At 49.0% G+C, this 21,883-nt stretch overlaps 1 protein-coding gene and 1 non-coding gene across 3 annotated transcripts in view; both read left to right on the top strand.

Annotated features, from left to right (window-relative positions):
• The window catches only part of SLC5A10 (solute carrier family 5 member 10), a 97,839-nt gene that overhangs the window by 12,883 nt on the left and 63,073 nt on the right, over positions 1–21,883 (top strand). For both annotated transcript variants that reach the window (XM_033166968.1, XM_033166967.1), the window contains 2 exons: positions 15,739–15,844; positions 17,716–17,796. In XM_033166968.1, the coding sequence (XP_033022859.1) occupies positions 15,739–15,844; positions 17,716–17,796 (187 nt within the window). The remainder of the gene's footprint in view (positions 1–15,738; positions 15,845–17,715; positions 17,797–21,883) is intronic.
• TRNAK-UUU lies at positions 13,717–13,790 on the top strand. Its single transcript has one exon. It is a non-coding gene; the product is annotated as a tRNA-Lys (tRNA).

The raw sequence follows: 21,883 nt of genomic DNA, 5'->3' as shown, positions 1-21,883 counted from the left end.
TATTTTGCTGACGGTAAGCACCTTTCAGAGGTCGGGTGCTTCAGAGGCAGCTGGGATAAATGGACCCAAGCCAATGGGAGAGGCTTTTCCAAGCATGGAGACGGTCAGGGCTAATAGAGGAGCAAGATGTTCCCTTAGGTATCCTGGCTCCTATACAGCAGGGGAGGGGGACCTGGGGCTGTACAAATATTGTTGGACTCCAGTTTTCAAAGGCCCCATCGATAGGGCTGTCAGGTCGGGAGCTTCCCAGATCCTGAGCATACCCTCCAACATTTTCCCGATGAAAATAGAGGCATCCTGTTCAATAATAATAATAATAATAATAATAATACCCCACCCATCTGATTGTGGCTTCCAGCATATATAAAAACACAACAAACTATTAAACATTAAAAAAAACCTTCCCTATGCAGGGCTGCCTTCAAATGTCTTCTAAAATCTGTATAGTTATTTACTTCCTTGGCTCAGAGGTCGCATAACTCCATATCCTCCAACATTTATCTGATGTAAATAGGGAACGTGGGATGTTCCGGGATCAAATCAGAAACTGGGACGGCCTCTGTAAATCTAGGATTGTCCCTGGAAAATAGGGACATTTGAGGGGTCTTGAGTTTTCGGGGCCCAGACCCGAGACCCAGGAGACACCCCCAGGGAAGTCATGGGGCAGGAGACAGGGGCTGGCCCAAACTTAACCAAGTGAGCTTCATGGCTGAGTGGGGATTTGAACCCTGGTCTCTCTCCCAGGCCCCTATCCCAACACTACTCAGCCTCACTTACAGAGGGGCAGAGCTGGAAAGTTTTTACTATTATCCTGACAGACGGGAAATTGGAACACTGCGTGCTTTGATTGAAAAAATCTTCCCTTTGAGCAGTTCAAAGATAACTTTCCTAGAAAGGATGGGTAAAAAAAATCTCCCCCCACCTTGCTCCACCTTAGAAGTCTTGCCCCAAATAAGTGCAAGGTTTTCACTGACGAACGCAAGGGACTGACATTCCTCTTCCCAGGAGCTGTTGAGACGGACTTCAAAGGCTTTTTTTTTTAATAGCTGCTGCCGTTTTCCTTTTATGAATGGGCCAGGCATGCTTCTTCTTCCCCCCCTAGATTTATTTTTGAAACGAGGCTGTTTTTCTGCTTAGAAGAACATCTTCACAAGCTCCCTCCCCTGCCGAACTATACGAGAGGAAGCTGGAGGGGCCGTCTTTTGGTATTCCAAGGAGAGGAATGATGATGGTTTCTTTAATGGGATGCAGATGGCTGCCAACGCCTTCAAGAGAACAACATCCTCCGCCCTCTCTAAGTAATTATGAAACCTTTGCTTTCACCTGCCATTGCAGCTTGCCAAATTCGACTCTTGTCAAGCTGGGGGAGGGAAAGGTGAGATGAGAGGGATGCGTCTCAGGGAATAGAGACCCCCCCCCTCCAGGCGCTACAGAGATTGAGGGACTCCAACTCCCAAAACTAAGATCATGGCCACTGGTCCCATCACCTCCTGGCAAATAGAAGGGGAAGAAATGGAGGCAGTGAGAGATTTCACTTTCTTGGGTTCCATGATCACTGCAGATGGTGACAGCAGTCACGAAATTAGAAGACGCCTGCTTCTTGGGAGGAAAGCAATGACAAACCTAGACAGCATCTTAAAAAGCAAAGACATCACCTTGCCGACAAAGATCCGTATAGTTAAAGCTATGGTTTTCCCAGTAGTGATGTATGGAAGTGAGAGCTGGACCATCAAGAAGGCTGATCGCCGAAGAATTGATGCTTTTGAATTATGGTGCTGGAGGAGACTCTTGAAAGTCCCATGGACTGTAAGAAGATCAAACCTATCCATTCTCAAAGAAATCAGCCCTGAGTGCTCACTGGAAGGACAGATCCTGAAGTTGAGGCTCCAGTACTTTGGCCACCTCATGAGAAGAGAAGACTCCCTGGAAAAGACCCTGATGTTGGGAAAGATAGAGGGCACAAGGAGAAGGGGACGACAGAGGATGAGATGGTTGGACAGTATTCTCGAAGCTACTAACATGAGTTTGGCCAAACTGCGGGAGGCAGTGGAGGATAGGCGTGCCTGGCGTGCTTTGGTCCATGGGGTCACAAAGAGTCGGACACGACTGAACGACTGAACAACAACTCCCATCCGACCCGGCTAGCATGGCCAATGGCCTGGGACGATGGGAGTTGTAGTCTAGCAACAACTGGAGGTCTGCCTGAGGGAGCTGGGCTTTCGACAAAGCAGGGGAGATAGGACTTGTGCTTCGCATGTCTCCCGCCGAGGCAGTCTGGTGAAATGGCATACTTAGGAACGATCCTGAGTAGTGCCGGGTTTATGTATAAGCTTAAACAAGCGCGGGTGGCGCTGTGGTCTAAACCACAGAGCCTAGGGCTTGCCGATCAGAAGGTCGGCGGTTCGAATCCCTGCGACGGGGTGAGCTCCCGTTGCTCAGTCCCTGCTCCTGCCAACCCAGCAGTTCGAAAGCACGTCAAAGTGCAAGTAGATAAATAGGTACCGCTCCGGCGGGAAGGTAAACGGCGTTTCCATGCACTGCTTTGGTTTGTCAGAAGCGGCTGAGTCATGCTGGCCACATGACCCGGAAGCTGTACACCGGCTCCCTCGGCCAGTAAAGCGAGATGAGCGCCGCAACCCCAGAGTCATCCGTGACTGGAGTTAACGGTCAGGGGTCCCTTTACCTTTAAACAAGCTATAGCTTAGGGCCCCAATCTCTTGGGGGCCACAAAACATATAAAGGAAAAAAAACACCTGGATGTACATTTCCAAAATATAAGATAAAAAACTAAATAAAACCTACATACAGCAACAGTGTTGTGTGTTGTGTAGGCTCCTGTTTGTTATGTGCATATTCAACACAAAAAACAGCGACAATTTGTTGTCGACAAACGACAGCTGGACATATAAAGGGCCCCATTACCTTCAGTGGCTTAGGGCCTCATCAAACCTAAATCCGGCCCTGATACTGAGTGTGAAATGGTAACCCCGGTAACCAAAGTGGGGAACAGGCTCTCCTCATGGTCCTGTGAAGCTCTTGGAAATCTATCTCCACAAGTCTCTGTTCAACAATTGAATTGGTGCCCTTTTGGTCCACGGTGAAGCTGAACCTCCATGTGCAGGGGCAGTCTTCCTCTGAATAACAGCTGTTTGCAGGGGTGGGGGAAGAAACAGCGACAGAGGGAGGCTGCTGCTTTCCCCTGCCTCATCTGTGGATCGCCTGGAAGGATGTGGTTCCTGCCCCACCCCTGGACCTTTGGTCTAATCCAGCTGTTGTTTTCTGAGATGAAGCAACGGCTCTCTCATAGGGACCTAACTGCAACACTGGCAAGCATGCTTTTATAGGGCGTTGGAGAGGATCACCTGACTTGCTCTGGCCAATACAGAGGCTTTCTCGCCGGCCTCCCTGCAGCTGCCTCCTTTGGCCACTTGGCGGCAGGCTCACAGCGGCTGTTGAACCCGGGGCTGCAGCGGCGCTAGACTCTGGCACCACCGCAGAAGGGGGAACTGCAGGGTTGCATACCTCTCGGACAGCAGCAGCTTATGGGATCAGGCTTGGTCTGGTCCTCGGTAAATATGTTCAGGACAGGCTGGCTCCCTGACTTAAGCAGCAAGGCTGCTGTTCCAGGCTGCAGGACCCCCTGGCCTGTCGCTTTCCCCCCTGCGACGGCCATGTGGAACTGGAGCTGCCTTTAAATGTTGGACCCGTTTGCAGCATCCCAAGGCAAGAGGCTCAAGTAGGTCACCCCTTTGTCAGCCTGCTGGGCCTCAGCCCCGGGGCATTACCATGCCAAGAAGGGGTGAGGTGCGTGCTGCGCTTGGGTTATGCCAAAGCAGCCCGTAATCCTGCAAAGAATGTGAAGTCTCACCCTGTCCCGCTGCCTCTGATGTGGCCCAGGTGTGTGAACCGAGAACAGGAACTGAGCTTCGTAAGCAACAGCACTACTGGGATGGCACAAGCGCTTGTGTGTTTCGAAGGAGGCTCCGAGATCTGCACTCGTTACCGCTTTGCTACCAGGCCAAGGCCAAAAGGTTGCTGTTAGAATAGAAAGTCCTTAACAACTTGGGACAGAATAGAAAATTCTTTCCAGTAGCACCTTAGAGACCAACTGAGTTTGTTCTTGGTATGAGCTTTCGTGTGCATGCACACGAAAGCTCATACCAAGAACAAACTCAGTTGGTCTCTAAGGTGCTACTGGAAAGAATTTTCTATTTTGTTTCGACTATGGCAGACCAACACGGCTACTCACCTGTAACTGGAACTTGGGACAGGTTTACCTGCGAGTTCGCCTTGCCCCAGATATGCCCACATGGCTGCTTTGATGGGTGGATCTGGCCCTGTTATAAGTGCCGCATAATACCCGTTCCTCGTTGACCATTCAGTGTAGCTGAACTCTGGAACTCCCTGCCTCTTGACACCAGGCAGCCGCCTCCGCTGTGCTCTTTTCGGCGCCTGCTAAAACATTTTTTGCTTAGGCAAGCCTATGCATACATTTAGAAAGTTGGCCTGTGTTTCCTTCTGTTTTTAGTTCATTGCTGATTTTGTTTCGATTTAAAGAGTAGTTGTTCTTTCCGCTGACAGAACTACAATTCCCAGAGCGCAATTGCAAATCCTTCTTTATTTTATTCCAAACCAAGTCATAATTACCGGGTATCTTGAAACAAATTAATATTTTTATTTGTCATCCAAATTCCTAAATATTTAACTCTTTTGGCCACCTCAATTTCTGTTGATTGTTGTATTTTTTGTATTTTTTCATTATCCATATTTTTCACCAATATTTTTGTCGTCTTCTTATTTAACCTAAATCCTGCCACCTGGCCATATTCCTCTATTTCTTCCAGTGCTGCTTTTAAACTCTCCTCTGGTTCTTCCAATGTCAATACGAGGTCATCTGCAAAAGCTTTTACTTTATGTTGATTCTTTCCAATTGTTATTCCTCTAATTTTTCCTGATTCTCTTATTCTTATTAACAAGGCTTCCAGGACCGAAATAAATAGCAATGGTGACAATGGGCATCCTTGTCTTGTTCCTTTAGTGATTTCTATACTTTCTGATACTACATTATTCACTATCAATTTTGCTTTCTGTTCTGTGTAAATTGCTTTAATACTCCTTAACAGAGCGCAATTGACCCCTCTTCGCAGGAAACTCTGGGAATTGTAGTTCCGGGAGGGGAATAGGGGCCTGCAAACAACTCCCAGCACCCTTGATGAACTAAAGTGTTCATCTCAGTGTTGTGGGTTCGAGCCCCACGTTGTGCGAAATGTTCCTGCATTGCAGGGGGTTGGACTAGATGACCCTTGTGGTCCCTTCTAACTCTACGATTCTGTTCATCATCATCATCATAATTTATTACTTATACCCCGCCCATCTGGCTGAGTTTCCCCAGCCACTCTGGGTGACACCCTACAGAACATTAAAAACACGATAAAACATCAAACATTAAAAACTTCCCTAAACAGGGCTGCTTTCAGGTGTCTTCTGAACGTCAGGTAGTTGTTTACTTCCTTGACATCTGACGGGAGTGCATTCCACAGGGTGGGCACCACCACCGAGAAGGCCCTCTGCCTGGTTCCCTGTAACCTCACTTCTCGCAGTGGGGGAACCGCCAGAAGGCCCTCGGAGCTGGACCTCAGTGTCCGGGCTGAATGATGAGGGTGGAGACACTCTTTCAGGTATACTGGGCTGAGGCCGTTCAGGTAATTGGCCAGGGAAAGATGTCAAAGGAATTAGGAACCTCTGGAACGTATGAGGAAAAATAACAGAGCAAAGCTTTTTGTGGTTTTTAGCTGGCCCGGGAAAACAGCACAGCATTAATATTTCTGGGTGACCTAATGCTGGCGTGATCTGACTTGGAAAAGGCTGCTGTGTGTGAGGGTGAAGACTCGTGAGGAGAGAGAAGGGAGGGCCCCGGACGACTCGTTTGATGCCTCCCAAGTTGCCGCAGGAGAGGGCGTGGGGCAGGGCAAGCTCCGGCGGGGAGAGGGAACAGGTTGTGGATCCATTTGCGTTGCTTCCTTGCCCTGATTGAAACGAGATCAGACAGATCACGAAACAAGGGCGCCTGGGTGGTTTGGGGCCCGTGCGCCGCTTCAGAGAGGGCAGGTGCCAGCGAGAAGCATCACTGGGTATCTATCAAGGACCCCCCCCCCTTCTGCAAGTGGTCCACAGCTGGCCCTGTTTGTCGCTGTTATTTCTTCCTTGCCTGCCCTCTCCAAGTGAGGGGGACAGACCTGCTCCTTCCACTTGCCATGCGCTCTCCTTCTGGGTGGGTGTACGGATCGGGCCCGGGGGGGGGAGAGAGCGAGGGAAAGGGTCGCTGTGTCCCTTAGGGCATATTGACTGAGGACATATTTATACCTGACATTTAAAGCACTTTGATACCACTTTAAGCAGCTGCTTTTTGTTGTTGTTCAGTCGTTCAGTCATGTCCGACTCTTCGTGACCCCATGGACCAGAGCACGCCAGGCACCCCTATCCTCCACTGCCTCTCGCAGTTTGGCCAAATACATGTTAGTAGCTTCGAGAACGCTGTCCAACCATCTCATCCTCTGTCGTCCCCTTCTCCTTGTGCCCTCCATCTTTCCCAACATCAGGGTCTTTTCTAGGGAGTCTTCTCTTCTCATGAGGTGGCCAAAGTACCGGAGCCTCAGCTTCAGGATCTGCCCTTCCAGTGAGCACTCAGGGCTGATTTCTTTTAAGCAGCTGCAACTTCCCTCTAAGAATTCTGGGAGCTGTAGTTTGTTAAAGGTGCCCTGGAGAGTTGCACCATAACTCCCCTCACAGAGCAACAATTCCCAGAGCGTCTAACACAATCAGTCGCTCTTCCCAGGGAAACTCTGAGAATCGAAGCCTTTTGAGGGGAATAGAAGGCCCTCCTAGCAACTCTCAGCAGCCCAGTTTCTTTCAGTTTCCCCCTTTTCCAATATTGAATTCATTTCTTTGCATTTGCAACTTTCGTTATTGGGGGGGGGGAATCCTCGTGGAAATTCACCTGCACTTTAGTTTGAATTTTTCCCTACATTTTTTGCACGTAGCTTTTACTAATGTCCATATGATTGTAGGTCATTTTCGCCAACACAGTGCATTTTCGTATGCTGTTTCCACTCATGGTCTTCCTCCAAACCTCTGTATTTGTATTAACATTGGCCAGAGAACTAGATTGCAAAATTCAGATACGTGCAAATTTGGAAGGAAAGACGGGTTTCAGTTTGCATATTGTTTCGGAAACTGCAGATTCGATAGGTTTCCCTTTTGGTGTGAACTGAACCCAGTTTCTCCCCCGCTCTCAGGTGGGAGCCCCCTGGCTGTTCTGACTCCTGAGTGACTCTCCAGCAGAGGGAAATAGCCCAGAGATCAGAGTTGTGTGTGTTTGTGTGCTCCACGGCCTGCCATTCACCTCCTTAACTAGCCTGCTGCCCTCAGGTGCAGTGGAGGACCGGTATCAAAAGTTTTTAAAATCATGCAGGGCACAAAAGTCTTTAAAATCACGCGGAGCACAGAGAAAGCAGCGAGAGAGAAACGTTTTCTCCCTCTCTCCCAAAAATTAATGAAGATTCGGGACAGGTAAAATAAAGTACTTTTTCATGCAGTTCATCATTGAACCGTGGAACTCCTTGCCACAGGAAGCACAGATGGCCACCAACTGGGACGGCTTAAAGGAGGACTGGGGAAATTATCGGAGGATGACGCTATCAGTGACTTGCCACAATGACTGAGCTCTGCCACTGGAGGGGAGAGTTGCTCTTGTGTTCCGATCCTGCTTGCAGGCTTCCCACAGGCATCTGGTTGAGTAGTCTGAGAACAGGATGCTTGGCCTGACCCAACAGGCTATTATTCTGTTCTTATGTTAAATACCGTATTTTTCGCTCCATAAGACGCACTTTTTTCCTCCTAAAAAGTAAGGGGAATATCTGTGCGTCTTATAGAGCGAATGATGGTCCCTGGAGCTGAATTGCCCAGGGGCCAAAAGAGGATCATGCTTTTTATTTTACAAAGAGAAAAGGGGGTGTTGAAAGGACCCCGCTCAGCAGCTGATCAGCAAGAGATCGGGGGAGAGATAAGAGTCCCCGGCTCCCTTTCAGCCCTGCCCTCCATTGTTGAATGTGCTGCAGAGGGAGGTTGTTTGTTTCCCCAGCGACATGTGACTGGCTGATTAGATTATCTGTCTGGAAACTGTAGAAAAGGCTCCCTTTCCTTTAGAAGCTGCAGAAATGTGAGTTGAACCCCATAAAAACAGGGCTTTTCCTCTTTGCTTTTCCCCCTTTGCAAAAAAGCTGCAAAACTTTTAGCTGATCCTCAAAAAACCAGGGTTTTTCCCTTTGCAAAAAAAGTTGCAAAACTTTTAGCTGATCCTCAAAAACCAGGGCTTTTCCCTTTGTAAAAAAGCTGCAAAACTGTTAGCTGATCCTCAAAAAAACAGGGCTTTTCCCTTTGCAAAAAAGCTACAAAACTTTTAGTTGATCCTCAAAAAAAACAGAGCTTTTAGAGGAGGAAAACCAGAAAAAAATCCCTTGTTTCCTCCTCTAAAAACGAGGTGCGCCCTATGGAGCGAAAAATACAGTAAGATTCAGCTGCCAGTAGTGGAGTCATCTGTACCCGAGTGGCAGTGATGGTTGGCACCAGGCAGCAAAGCGTTCTGGGTTGGCTTTGCTCAAAATCGGAACGTTTCCGAAAAATCTCTGGCAGCGTGGACAGAGTGCTGTCTTGACCCAGAGCCCAGGATCCTGCTCAGCTGCAAAACTGGGCTGCTTGATGTTAGTTTCTAACCTAATTTCTGGGGTGGGGTGGGTGGGAAGCAGATCTGCTGCATCGCCCCTTTGAACCTGCTCAGGACTTTGCAGCCTATCTGCTCCTCCAGCAAAGCGAGCTCGTTCCTTTCTGACATCCCTTTTGCAACCTGTCACATATTGACCAACAAGTGCACACACACCCCCCGGTGGCGTCTTGATAGCTGCCGCCAGATTTATGGATCGTCCTCCTCTCAGAAGAGGGAGTTGAATCATGCAGATTGGAGTGAGATGCTCAGACAGGGAATAGGGTATGGGGCCAGAGTTGCAGAAGAACCTCCAGTTGCCCTTGTGCAAGGCAACTCAGGTTGGAAGCAATTTTGTTTTTAAAGCACTATTTCCAGCACATTTCAAGCATTCCATTTTTTAATCTACCAGTACTTCATCCTGGCAAACATCCTGCAGGCTAATGTGTTATCCTCATATTGCAAATGGAAAGCTGAATATAAGAAGAGCCTGCAGGATCAGGCCAGTGGCCCAGCCTCCTGTTCTCAGAGTGGCCAACCAGAAGCCTGCAAGCAGGATCCGACCACAAAAAACCTCTCCCCTCCTGCGGTTTCCAACAACTGGTATTCAGAAGCATTGCTGCTTCTGGCTGTGGAGGCAAAGCCGAGCCATTGTGCCCCTAAAGAACCAGGTGCGCATCCTGGAAGTCATTTTGGACTCACAGCTGTCCATGGAGGCATAGATCCAGGGCAGCTGTCAACCAGCTCTGTCTGGTACACTCAGATAAAATACAAAACCGTGTATATCTCTGGATAGAAATGTATTAATTATGGAACTAAACTGACAATATCATCATACGAAAAGTCTACATAGATATTTCCTCAGAGGCAAAGCCTATATATGCTTTAAAACAGGGGTGGCCAACTCCTAAGAGACTGTGATCTACTTACAGAGTTAAAATTGGCAGTGATCTACCCCTTTTTTGGGGGTTCAAATCAAAGTTGTTGAGCTTTTTCAGGGAGGAGGAAAGCTCCATTTTTTAGGCATTCAGGTCAAAGTTGTTGTTGAGCTTTTTTTAGGGAGAAGGAAATCCCTGTTTTTGAGTGGTGCAGGGCAAAAAAATGAGCTTTTCTTAGGGGAGCCAAAGTTGTTAAGCTTCTTTGGGGGAGCCAGTGATCTACCAGTGATCTACCACAGACGTCCAGTGATCTACCGGTAGATCATGATCTACCTGTTGGACGTGCCTGCTTTAAAACATCAAAGTGAAATATACAAAGTGCAATATACAAAGTGCAATATAATGTTAAAGATGGTTATGCAAAAGTCTATAAGACGTATGGGTCCATCTTCCCAATGTTGGAGAAGGTTATACAAAGTCATTCAGACATGTGGGTATGTCCTCCCGACTGGTGGCCAGCTTCAAATCTTCCCGTTTCACCAGCAGTTTCGTCAAGGTACACTGGCTAAGACCCTGCCTGCCCACAGACTGTCTCGCCAGATTGGTGCATGCTCTTGTTACCTCCCGCTTGGACTACTGCCATGCGCTCTACATGGGGCTACCTTTGAAAGTGACTCAGAAGCTACAACTAATCCTGAATGTGGCAGCTAGACTGGTGACTGGGAGTCGCCGCCGAGACCACATAACACTGGTCCTGAACGACCTTCATTGGCTCCCAGTACGTTTCTGAGTGCAATTCTGAGTGTTGGTGCTGGCTAAAGCCCGAAACGGTCTCAGCCCTATATACCTGAAGGAGCATCTCTACCCCCATCGTTCAGCCCAGACAATGAGGTCCAGCTCCAAGGGCCTTCTGGCGGTTCCCTCATTGCGATAAGTGAGGTTACAGGGAACCAGGCAGAGGGCCTTCTTGGTGGTGGCGCCCACCCTGTGGAACGCCCTTCCATCAAATGTCAATGACATAAAGAGCTGCACAACTTTCAGAAGACACCTGAAGGCAACCCTGTATAGGGAAGCTTTTAATGTTTGATGTTTTATTACATTTTCATATCTGTTGGAATGGCTGAGGCAACCCAGCCAGATAGGCAGCATATAATTAATAAAATTATTATTAGCAGCAGTATCTAAGCTGGGGGCCATCACTGCCTCCTGGGGCAGTGAGTTCCATAGTTTATGCGACTCAGAGAGAAGCTTGTGAAATACTATCTAGCGAGCTTGCGGTTGTGTAGGACTGGTTGTGGACATCCAGTTTATTATATTTTTCCAGGAGCCTTTGGGGGGGATTGTGCATGCTAACCACGGTGCTAGCCCTCATGAGGAACCTCCGGTTTCTGGAAGGTCTCCCAGCAGTGAACTAAGATACAAGGCACAGTTGACCTGAGCGTGGGGAGGCTCCTTTGCCCTCCAGGCTTGTGAGATCCCTCCAAATTTTACCATCTCCTTTTGGCACACGTGTGTGCTCTACCTCGTGGCCCACCCCTTCTCTGAGGACAGCTGAGGAGTCAACAGAAGCTCTCCTTTTTTTGGTAGCTGGAGTGTGCAGCTGGCTTCGGAGCCGAGCATGAAAAAGCGACTTGGCAGGCGATTCAAAGGCGGGGAAGGTGCCAAGAGAACAAATCTGTTCAAGTCGAAAGAGTGAAAATGCCGGGCAGCCCCACCTGCCGCCTTCCGCGTTGATGCCTCCGTCGCTCTGCCTGGAGGGAACAGGAGGCCGTCAATTTTTTATTTTATTTTTGCTGAGCTGGCAAAACAACAACAACAGAGAAAGGAATTAGATGAAAACCATCGCCTCCCCCACCCCCTTGCCTGTGTGATTTTGGAGGAGGCAGGTTTTAGGGATTGAGAAGAAGCTCATGAAAATTCAGTGCAATAAAGGCCGAAGGAAGCTTATCTGTAGCCATCTGGCTAAAGAAGACCACCTGCTTTGCTGGCTGGTGCCAGAGGCCGGCATGATCAGGCATCTGCTGAGAGGGTGCAGCCTAGCAGGGCAGTGGCGTAGCGCGGTGGGGGGGGCGCTACATAGGCGCAAAATTGTTAGAGGTGCAAAATTTCAACATCTGGTGCCGCCTCAATGCAGCTGCATGCTTCCGTCTCTGGGCTCATTTGAAAATGACTTCTCTGTGCGAACCAGGAAGCGACCTCTCCAGACAATGGAACAACTCTTCTTTCCTTGTCTCTGTGGCTGTGATCTCCTGGGGGCTGTAGGTGCCGTTAGGCAGTTGAATTTGCATGCGTGCTCCATCCATTTCCCTTCCGCCGGGCACTGGCAACCCATGCTACGCCACTCTAGCAAGGTCCCCACTACTGAAAGCCCCCTGGACCCGCTGCAGTGATGAGGGCGCCTGTGAAGACTAATATGCCCAGGGCTCCTTCAGAATGCGGAGCCATCGTTCTAGTTAAGCTGGTTTGACCCCTGAGCCAAGGAGATAAATAACCTTTAGACGACATCTAATGGAAGGCCCTTATAGGGAATTCCCCCTCCCAATGATTCATGTTTTATTATGTTTTTATATATGTTGGAAGCCTCCCAGAGTGGCTGGGGCAACCTAGTCAGATGGGCAGGGTACAAATAATAAAAATTATGGAAGGTTGTCGTTCAGTCGTTCAGTCGTGTCCGACTCTTCGTGACCCCATGGACCAGAGCATGCCAGGCACTCCTGTCTTCCACTGCCTCCCGCAGTTTGGCCAAACTCATGCCAGTCACTTCGAGAACACTGTCCAACCATCTCCTCCTCTGTCGTCCCCTTCTCCTTGTGCCCTCCATCTTTACCAACATCAGGGTCTTTTCCAGGGAGTCTTCTCTTCTCATGAGGTGGCCAAAGTACTGGAGCCTCAACTTCAGGATCTGTCCTTCTAGTGAGCACTCAGGGCTGATTTCTTTAAGGATGGATAAGTTTAATCTTTTTGCAGTCCATGGGACTCTCAAGAGTCTCCTCCAGCACCATAATTCAAAAGCATCAATTATTCGGCGATCAGTCTTCTTTATGGTCCAGCTCTCACTTCCATACATTACTACTGGGAAAACCATAGCTTTAACTATACAGACCTTTATTGGCAAGGTGATGTCTCTGCTTTTTAAGATGCTGTCTAGGTTTGTCATTGCTTTCCTCCCAAGAAGCAGGCGCCTTCTAATTTCATGACTGCTGTCACCATCTGCAGTGATCATGGAACCCAAGAAAGTGAAATCTCTCACTGCCTCCATTTCTTCCCCTTCTATTTGCCAGGAGGTGATGGGACCAGTGGTCATGATCTTAGTTTTTTTGATGTTGATCAATATCAGACCATATTTTGCGCTCTCCTCTTTCACCCTCATTAGAAGGTTGGAATAGGACGTGCCTATTTTCACCAGAGAAATGTTGGAGGGTATGCACTTCCGTACTGGAACGAGAGGTTTATATACACACAAACACCCCAACTGTACAGTGGGCAGAAGACATGACTTAGCCAGCAGCTTATGAGAAGGTGGTCGTTGCAACCAGCAACGAGGTCTGGGTAACCCCTGTTACCTTCTTCAACGGGGTTTGTTCCCTCACACCCTTACAATAGCTGTGCTACTGACTCCAAACTTTGGGATTGTTGAAATATATACAGCAACAAAAATCCATCAATTTGGCTCAGTCCCATGTGACTCAAGTTGGGTCTACTAGACCCAAAAAAGTTTAAGCAATGTGGGCTAAAGTCCCTTCTAGGGCCCCTCTGGGTGGCTTCCAACATATATGAAAACACATTAAACATTGAAAACCTTCCCCATACAGGGCTGCCTTCAGATGTCTTCTGAAGTTTGTATAGTTATCTCCTTGGCTCAGGGGTAGCATAGATCCATGCCCTCCAATATTTATTTGATGAAAATAAGGAAAAGCGGGGCATTCCTGGATCATGTCAGAAACCAGAATGGCTTCTGTAAAACTGGGACTGTCCCTGGAAAATAGAGACACTTGGAGGGTCTGTTGTAAGATGTTTTGCTACCATGAGTGCCTTTAGCAACCAGTTACATTGCCCCTCTTTCAAGACCCAAAGAACTTGTCCTCTGTGGTGCAATGGGTCAGTGCATCTGGCTTTTAACCAGAAGGTTGGTGGTTCGAACCCACCCAGGGGTGGCTGTGGGCAGGATTCCTGCATTGCAGGGCGTTGGACTCGATGACCCTCGGGGTCCCTTCCAACTCTATGATTCTTTGAGTTCAACAGTGTTAATGCATTTATGCGACTGATGACCTCTGACCAAAAAGACTGCAGCTTTGACACACAACCAAATCATCTAGAACTTCTGGTCCTAACCACAGCGGCTAATAGCTTTTAACACAGCTTCTCTGCCACCTCTGTGAATACGTCCAATCCTCTTTCACAGCTGTTGAAGACACCACACCTTGTGGCTGTGAGTTCCGCAAGTTAATTTGCTGCTGGGTGAAGAAGTCTTTTTCTCACACCTGCCGTGAATCAACAGATCCTCCGTTTCGTAGGGGTGGCCCCCCCAACTTCTAGGATATCGGCTGAAGGGGGTTTGCAAAGGGGGCCTGTCACAAGATCCGATGGTTCTGGCCCACAGCAATTGTTGGCAGTCGGTATTGCCCGTATCCTTCTGCATTTGGAATCCAAAGCTCTGAAACTCCCCTTGGGTTGGGAGACAGAAAGGAATCTCATTTGGTGAGCCGGTTGCTTTCTCAATGGTTTTCTTTGTGCCTACCTGCCATTGGGTGTGCCTCTCCTCCCTGCCAAGCCAGATAATGAGACTGTGATGTCGAAAATCTTGCCTGGGATTTCTTGCTGCCTCAAAACTGCCCCTTAAGTCTTGTTGACAAGCAGGCTTGTGTAACAGTATCAGCCACTGAGTACTTGGTCTCAGTCATAATCTCCCCACCCTGGACTCCCATCGGACCCAGGCAGCTTCCGCTCACCAAGCTTTCCTCCAAAACAAGTTTCTAGTTCTCATTGTTCAGGTGGAAACATGTTTCCCCCTTCCCAAATGTGTTGTTGAGATGTTCCAGCTCCAGGTTTATACCCCCATCTTTCCTAAGAGGAGCTGAAGACGGTGTGCTCTTCTCCTTCTCCCCATTTTATCACCACAACAACTCTGCAAGGTAGGCCAGGTGGAGAGGAGAGAGTGTTGCACTTCCACCCGGGTCCTTTCTTGAGGGTTTCGCACAAATGTCCAGTTGGTCAGATGTTGGACCAGATGGGGAATTGGCCAGATTCAGCAGGCGTTTCTTAGCAGGCGTCCAAATGTGATGAATCACATAACAGGCTGGAAGTTAACACATGCAACCTCCCCGCCCCCATGAATAGATTAATCCAGGGGTCAGCAACCTTTTTCAGCCGTGGGCCAGTCCACCGTCCCCCAGACCACGTGGTGGGCCATACTATATTTTTGGTGAAAAAATGAACGAATTCCTATGCCCCACAAATAACCCAGAGATGCATTTTAAATAAAAGCACACATTCTACTCATGTAAAAACACGCTGATTCCCCGGACCATCCGTGGGCCGTATTTAGAAGGCGATTGGGCTGCATCCGGCCCATGGGCCTTAGGTTGCCTACCCCTGGATTAATCTGTTGAATTCCTAGCCATCTTCTGGCTTTAAGACCTGGTCTCTGCTTGTGCTACTAGCAGAGGGCGGAGACTGCTGGTCGCCACTCAGAAAGGAGCCCTGCAGAATCCGACCAAAAATTACAGCCGGGTTCTGTGTTTTCCACAGTGGGGCAACCGTATGTCACCAGTGGGAAGCTCTAGGGAAAGGTTTCGCCTGCGGATTTCTACCTGACGCTTGGCTGTTAGAAGGCACAAGAGCCTCGGTCTGCAGAAAAAGTGGCAAGCTAGGCCTTTTGCTTCCCATGCTCGTAACCCAATGTTGAAGGACAGCCGGGAATCTTATCAGAGGAAGCAGCTTGCTTCACTGTGGGCTGGTAGTACCGAAATAGCTATTAAAACAAAAAAAGTCAGGTGTTAGTTTAAAGCGTGGCAAAGCTCTGAAGCGGCTCTTGCCTGTCCTAGCTGAGCTTCCCCCCCTACCCTGCAAAAAACCTGATGGGTTCTCTCTTTCTCCTTGCAGACAGACCTGTATTCAGGAGCCTTATTTGTTCAGGTGTGCCTAGGCTGGAATCTCTACCTTTCCACTGTCCTGATGCTGGTCGTCACTGCCATTTACACCATTGCAGGTAAGGTGCACGGCGAATCATACCCTCCAACATTTCTCCCATGAAAATAGGGACGTCCCATTCCTCATAGAATCCTAGAGTTGGAAGAGACCACAAGGGCCATCTAGTCCAACCCCCTGCCAAGCAGGAAACACCATCAAAGCATTCCTTGCAGATGGCTGTCAAGCCTCCGCTTAAAGACCTCCAAAGAAGGAGACTCCACCACACTCCTTGGCAGCAAATTCCACTGCCGAACAGCTCTCACTGTCAGGAAGTTCTTCCTAATGTTTAGGTGGAATCTTCTTTCTTGTAGTTTGAATCCATTGCTCCGTGTCCGCTTCTCTGGAGCAGCAGAAAACAACCTTTCTCCCTCCTCTATATGACATCCTTTGATATATTTGAACATGGCTATCATATCACCCCTTAACCTTCTCTTCTCCAGGCTAAACATATCCAGCTCCCTAAGCTGTTCCTCAATGATGATTCTGTTATTTATACCCCACACATCTGACTGGGTTGCCTCAGCCACTCTGGGCGGCTTCCAACATAGAGAAAAACATAATATAACATTGAACATTTTTTAAAAAACTTCCCTATACAGGATCGCCTTCAGGCGGCTCGGGAGTCGGATAACGCCATACCCTCCGACATTTCTCCCATGAAAATGGGGACATCCTGGGGAAAAGTGGGGCATTCTGGGATCAAATCAGAAACCGGGACGGCTTCTCTAAATCAGGGGCGTCCCTGGGAAATAGGGACACTTGGAGGGTCTGGTGGACCATGCTCCCATGTACCAAGCAAGCTGCGGGCAAAAACTCTGGTTTGGCAAGAACCATCCCTCGCTTGCTTCAGACAGATTTTCAAACCCTTTCTGGTTCTACAGGCCCTTGTAACACGGATCTTCTTAATCCAATCGGTATTTGCTGATATTGATCAATGTTTTTATGGATATCGTGGTTGGTTTTTATATGTCATATTCCACTTTGCTATTTTTTTTTAATGGATGTGCGGATTACTGTAAACAAATAAGCAAACGAACACCTGGAAGGTCGCAGGTCTCCCTTCCATATGCTCTCCAGTTCCCCCCCTATTTCTAAGGCACCACCTGTTTTCTGGTCTCCCCCTTTTGTCTTTTGGGGAGAGCCTTGTGCAAACGGCGTCATAATGTTTTGCATGCTGTTTTCTCCTAATAATTCACACATTGTATTTTGCACACAATTTCCCCTGATAGAATGCAATTTTTTTCAGGTTAGGTAAAGGTAAAGGGACCCCTGGCCATTAGGTCCAGTCGTGTCCGACTCTGGGGTTGCGGTGCTCATCTCGCGTTAATGGCTGAGGGAGCCGGCGTACAGCTTCTGGGTCATGTGGCCAGCATGACTAAGCCGCTTCTGGCGAACCAGAGCAGCGCACAGAAACGCCGTTTTACCTTCCCACCGGAGTGGTACCTAGTTATCTACTTGCACTTTGACATGCTTTCGAACTGCTAGGTGGGCAGGAGCTGGGACCGAGCAATGGGAGCTCACCCCGTCGCGGGGATTCGAACCGCCGACCTTCTGATCAGCAAGCCCTAGGCTCTGGTTTAACCCACAGCGCCACATCTTTTTTCAGGTTACACTCATATAAATATTCCCTTAATCTATGCAGTTTGCAGACACCTATTTTCCGGTGCAGTGCAAATTTGGGGTGGCTGGAGGTGCCAGGATGCATGTTGCTTTGGGAACTGCAAATTAGGTAAATTTGCACTAATGTGAACGGACCCCAAATTCCACCCCCCAAGTTCTAATGGGCTCCCCCTGTTGGAAACACGGGGAGGAACCGGAAGCACCCCAAATTGTGCTGATCAAAACTCAGCTCTGCAATTCAGATCTGCTCTCCCCGTCTACTGTCTGCAGGTGGGCTGGCGGCTGTCATCTATACAGATACTCTGCAGACTCTCATTATGGTCATTGGAGCCACCATCCTGACAGTAACAGGTAAGGCCTGCCTGTGGGGGCCTGACTCTCCTTATCCCCCCCCCCCCGCCCAAGATCTCTTCTGACTTGCACCAGAGTGATGGACCAAAATACAGGACATTCCGGGATCCAGTCAGAAGCCGGGATGGATGGCTTCCGTAGTTCCGGGATGTCCCACTCAAATCAGGATGGCTGAGGGGTTATGCATCTCCCACTTCCTCCGTTGCCTGCTTTCTAAATTGTAATCTCCTTGGGGCAAGGACCTGTCTTCTGACTCTTCATATATTTACGACACAGCACTAAATAGACAGGGAAAGAGCGAGAGTTTACAGAATGAACACAGCTGCAAATTTCCACCATTTTTGGAACATTATAATTTTTATTTTATCTTTTTTACATTTGTAAACAATTTCTTTGGAGGCTGTACAGTGAGGCAAACTCCTGCAGCAACCGCATGAACCAGTTGTGCGGGAGTGCGTATCTAGTTAGACTTCTTAAAAAGAAGTCTTGAGAACAGCAGCACATCTTTAACCTTGGAGGAAGTTTGGCTATTTCCTTGTTACTTGTGGGTGCAAAGGGCATTGCATTGCACATATATACCCCTAATGTCCTGATTCAGTTGTTCTTTAGCTTCTCTATTTCCCTTATGGAGTCAGAGAGGTTTAGTGTGTTACTGGGGTAGGAGATCTGAAAATAACGCCAAGACATTTCACACCCGGCAACCAAAATTGGTTTCATGGGTAGACAAAAAAAACCTGTGACAAAATTTTTCATGACCCCTCTAGCGCAGAGCTTTCCAAACTGTTCATGCTGGTGACACACTTTTTAGTGTATATTCGAGTGTATACTTAGTTTGTTCAGAATCGTGTATACAAGTTCCAGAGTTCACGCTAAATGCATAATACAACCACAAATAATGCGGTTATAGGTTCACTGTTGCGATACGTCACTGCCCAAGTTGAAACTGAGGTTTAAGAAAGAAAGAAAGGCAGAAATAGAAGAGGAGGGCTAAAGTCACCTGCCCCTGTGGAGACAGAGTTCCTCTTCTCTCTTTCTGGGGGTGGCAGGAAGAAAGAACCAAAGGGGAAATGGATGACTCTGGACACTGTCCTGTGGGTGCCCTGTAAATAGAAATTAAACGGGGACTAAACCCCTAATGAGGAAGAACTGATGGTGACTGGACTATAGTGCATGGCTTTCTCTCTCCAAGCCCCCCCCCCCCAAGAATAATGGGAACTGTAGTTTATTTGCAGTTTGTGTAGGCTGCTGGAAATTAGTGAAGGATAGACTACAGTTCCTGGGATTCTTGGGGGGCAGAAATCCATGACTGCCAAAGGTGTCTAAACGTGCTTGAAACGTGTGGTATGTGGCCGTGATCCGAGTGGGTTTGAGCTGCCGAATAAATTAAGAAGTTTCCGAGTAAACCGTTGCTTTCGTTTGTAATAATCGTTTTAGTGAAAAGCTTGTGCAGAGAAACTTCTCAGCGGCTTGTGTCCCGGGTCAGTTAATGGGTGTGGGCGCCATTTTGGCTTTTCGACCTCAGTCACCCCAACACCTTGAACCAGCCCCCGCAGCCCATTTAAATCGGCCGATACTCTGGAGCTTACATCTAAAGCCACCGTTGAAGTGGGAAGGATCATGTGGTAATCCTGCCCACGCCCTGGTTGGGTGGCTTGCTGCGTGGTTGCCATGACGAGGCTTTGAAAAGGACCCGGCCACTAATTCCTGTTGATGCTCAAAAACAAAGGCTGCAGATCCTGCCCCCCCCTTGCAAACTGCTTCAAATCATTAACTTTCCCGAGAGAGCGGCCTTAATCTGCGGTATTTGTGGGTGCTTGTTTTGGTTCGGGACACGATGTCTTTGCAAAAACGGGCTTTCGTCTGGGGAAGCTGTTGGCTCACCCTGGAAGGGTTGCAAACCCCGGAGTGACTCAATCCTCATCACCATTATTGCAACTTTTTTTTGGGGGGGCAATCTGATTCAGCCTTTGCTAACCTCCCTTGATGATCAGGCAATATGCGAAGCAGAATGTTTCCTCGGACAATTGATTCCCTTTTCCCAGGACTGCATAACCCGACCTGCAAAATAGAAAATTCTTTCCAGTAGCACCTTAGAGACCAACTGAGTTTGTTCTTGGTATGAGCTTTTGTGTGCATGCACACGAAAGCTCATACCAAGAACAAACTCAGTTGGTCTCTAAGGTGCTACTGGAAAGAATTTTCTATTTTGTTTCGACTATGGCAGACCAACACGGCTACCCACCTGTAACCCGACCTGCAGTTGCTCTCCACCGTCTCAGGGACAAGCGGGCCTCTTTCCCATCACCTGCTACTGTACCTGTGATCCCTTTAACCGTAAAGGTGTGAATCCTAAAACTTGTACATATGAAGAATACGTTTACCCGCTTGTCTTGTTGCCAAGGCCCAAGAAGCTGTAGGACATGGTGAGATCCTGGCTGGTTACAGGGCAAGGTGTGACAAAATTCAGCCAGGACGCAAGGCAGGTTTCTGCCTCTGAAGTTGGTCCAGCAAGGAACAAGTTGCAACCCAGCCCATAATGGAACCAGGTGTAGCCTGATTCTTCTCACCAACTTTAATTCGAGAACCTGCTTGACTTAAAGGGACACAGCCTTTCCCAACCATCTCCTACTGCAGGCACCCCCAAACTCGGCCCTCCAGATGTTTTGGGACTACAACTCCCATCATCCCTAGCTAACAGGACCAGTGGTCAGGGATGATGGGAAGTGTGGTGCCAAAACATCTGGAGGGCCGAGTTTGGGCATGCCTGTCCTACTGTGACGGAGCAGGGAAGGTTCAGGTCTTCCAGGGTCTCCTACAGCAGAGTCGGAAGGCATCCCTGGAGATGGGGTTACCCCCACAGGTTAAGTGGGTAGCAGCACTTCTGGGGCTGGCCCTATATAGAATCATACGCCCGTCCTCTTTAGGTTCAGAGTCCTCAACTCCATCACCTGGTTGAAGAGGAATCCGACTCCTAGTCCCTGACCCTGCTCAGCTGTACCTCTCTGCCCAAAATAAACCCAGGAACTCCTGCTTAAATGGTTTAGGAATTGCCTTGAATTGCGGTGTGGGCTGCCTGTGCCCAGTGGGCTGTATGTGGCTCTCAGTGACCCCCAGTGAGGCCCATAGTTGCCCCTGCTAAATTTTGCAAGTTAATTATGCTCCCCGACCGCTGGGTGGGCTGGCACAGTTGCAATGGGGGGGGGGGGCTGGTGCAGGGGGAAACGGCCACCTCTGATGAAGACGAGGGCCAGCGTGCAGTGTGTGTGTGTGTGTGTGTGTATGGCCCCACCCGCCACCGACTCTAGCCACACCCACAGTCTTGCAGCCAGAGGCACCAGCTTGAGCTGAAGATTGGGGCCCCGATGATGCCTGCATGACATGTGTGGGATGCCAGGACGTGCCAGGGGTGGAGCCAAACATGACGGCAGCGCGACTTCGATGGCTGGAGGCTCCTCCTCTCTGGCACTCAGTCTCCTCCTCCTCCTCCTGCTGCTGCCACAGCTGGGGGCTGCTTCCCCCCTCCTTCCGCTCCATGGCAGCGGGAGGAGCCGACAGCCACTGAAGCCACGCTGCGCCTGGCTTCACGATCGGCCTCCTCCACAACTGATTGTTCTCAACATTGGGGGTGAGCTGGCCCCCCATATTTTGTTTGGGGGGGTGCAAAGTGATCTGGGCAACAAGCTTCACCCTCCATGCCTCATACCAAGTCCACCCAGGCCAGAGTGTTGCCTACACTGGCTGGCAGCTATTCCCCAGGGCTTCAGGCCAAGGACATCCCCATCAACTGCTAGCTCCGGCCAGTCTAACCGGCAAAGGCAGGGACCAAACCTGAAACCTGCCTGCAACGCAGGGGCTCTGCACCAGGCACCCCCAAACTTGGCCCTCCAGATGTTTTGACACTATAATTCTCATCATTCCTGACCACTGGTCCTGGTAGCTAGGGGTGATGGGAGTTGTAGTCCCCAAACATCTGGAGGGCCGAGTTTGGGTATGCCTGCTCTATACAACCCCTGCTACACCGAAGGCTTCTGTAGAGCTAGAGATTTCAGGAAATGCTGCACACCCTCGTGCTTGTGAGTCCCCCTAC

This window comes from Lacerta agilis, chromosome 13 (genome assembly GCF_009819535.1).
Source record: "Lacerta agilis isolate rLacAgi1 chromosome 13, rLacAgi1.pri, whole genome shotgun sequence".
Classification (NCBI taxonomy): Eukaryota; Metazoa; Chordata; class Lepidosauria; order Squamata; family Lacertidae; genus Lacerta; species Lacerta agilis.
The sequence above is the reverse complement of the archived record's forward strand: the minus strand, read 5'-3'. Positions and strand labels throughout refer to the sequence as shown.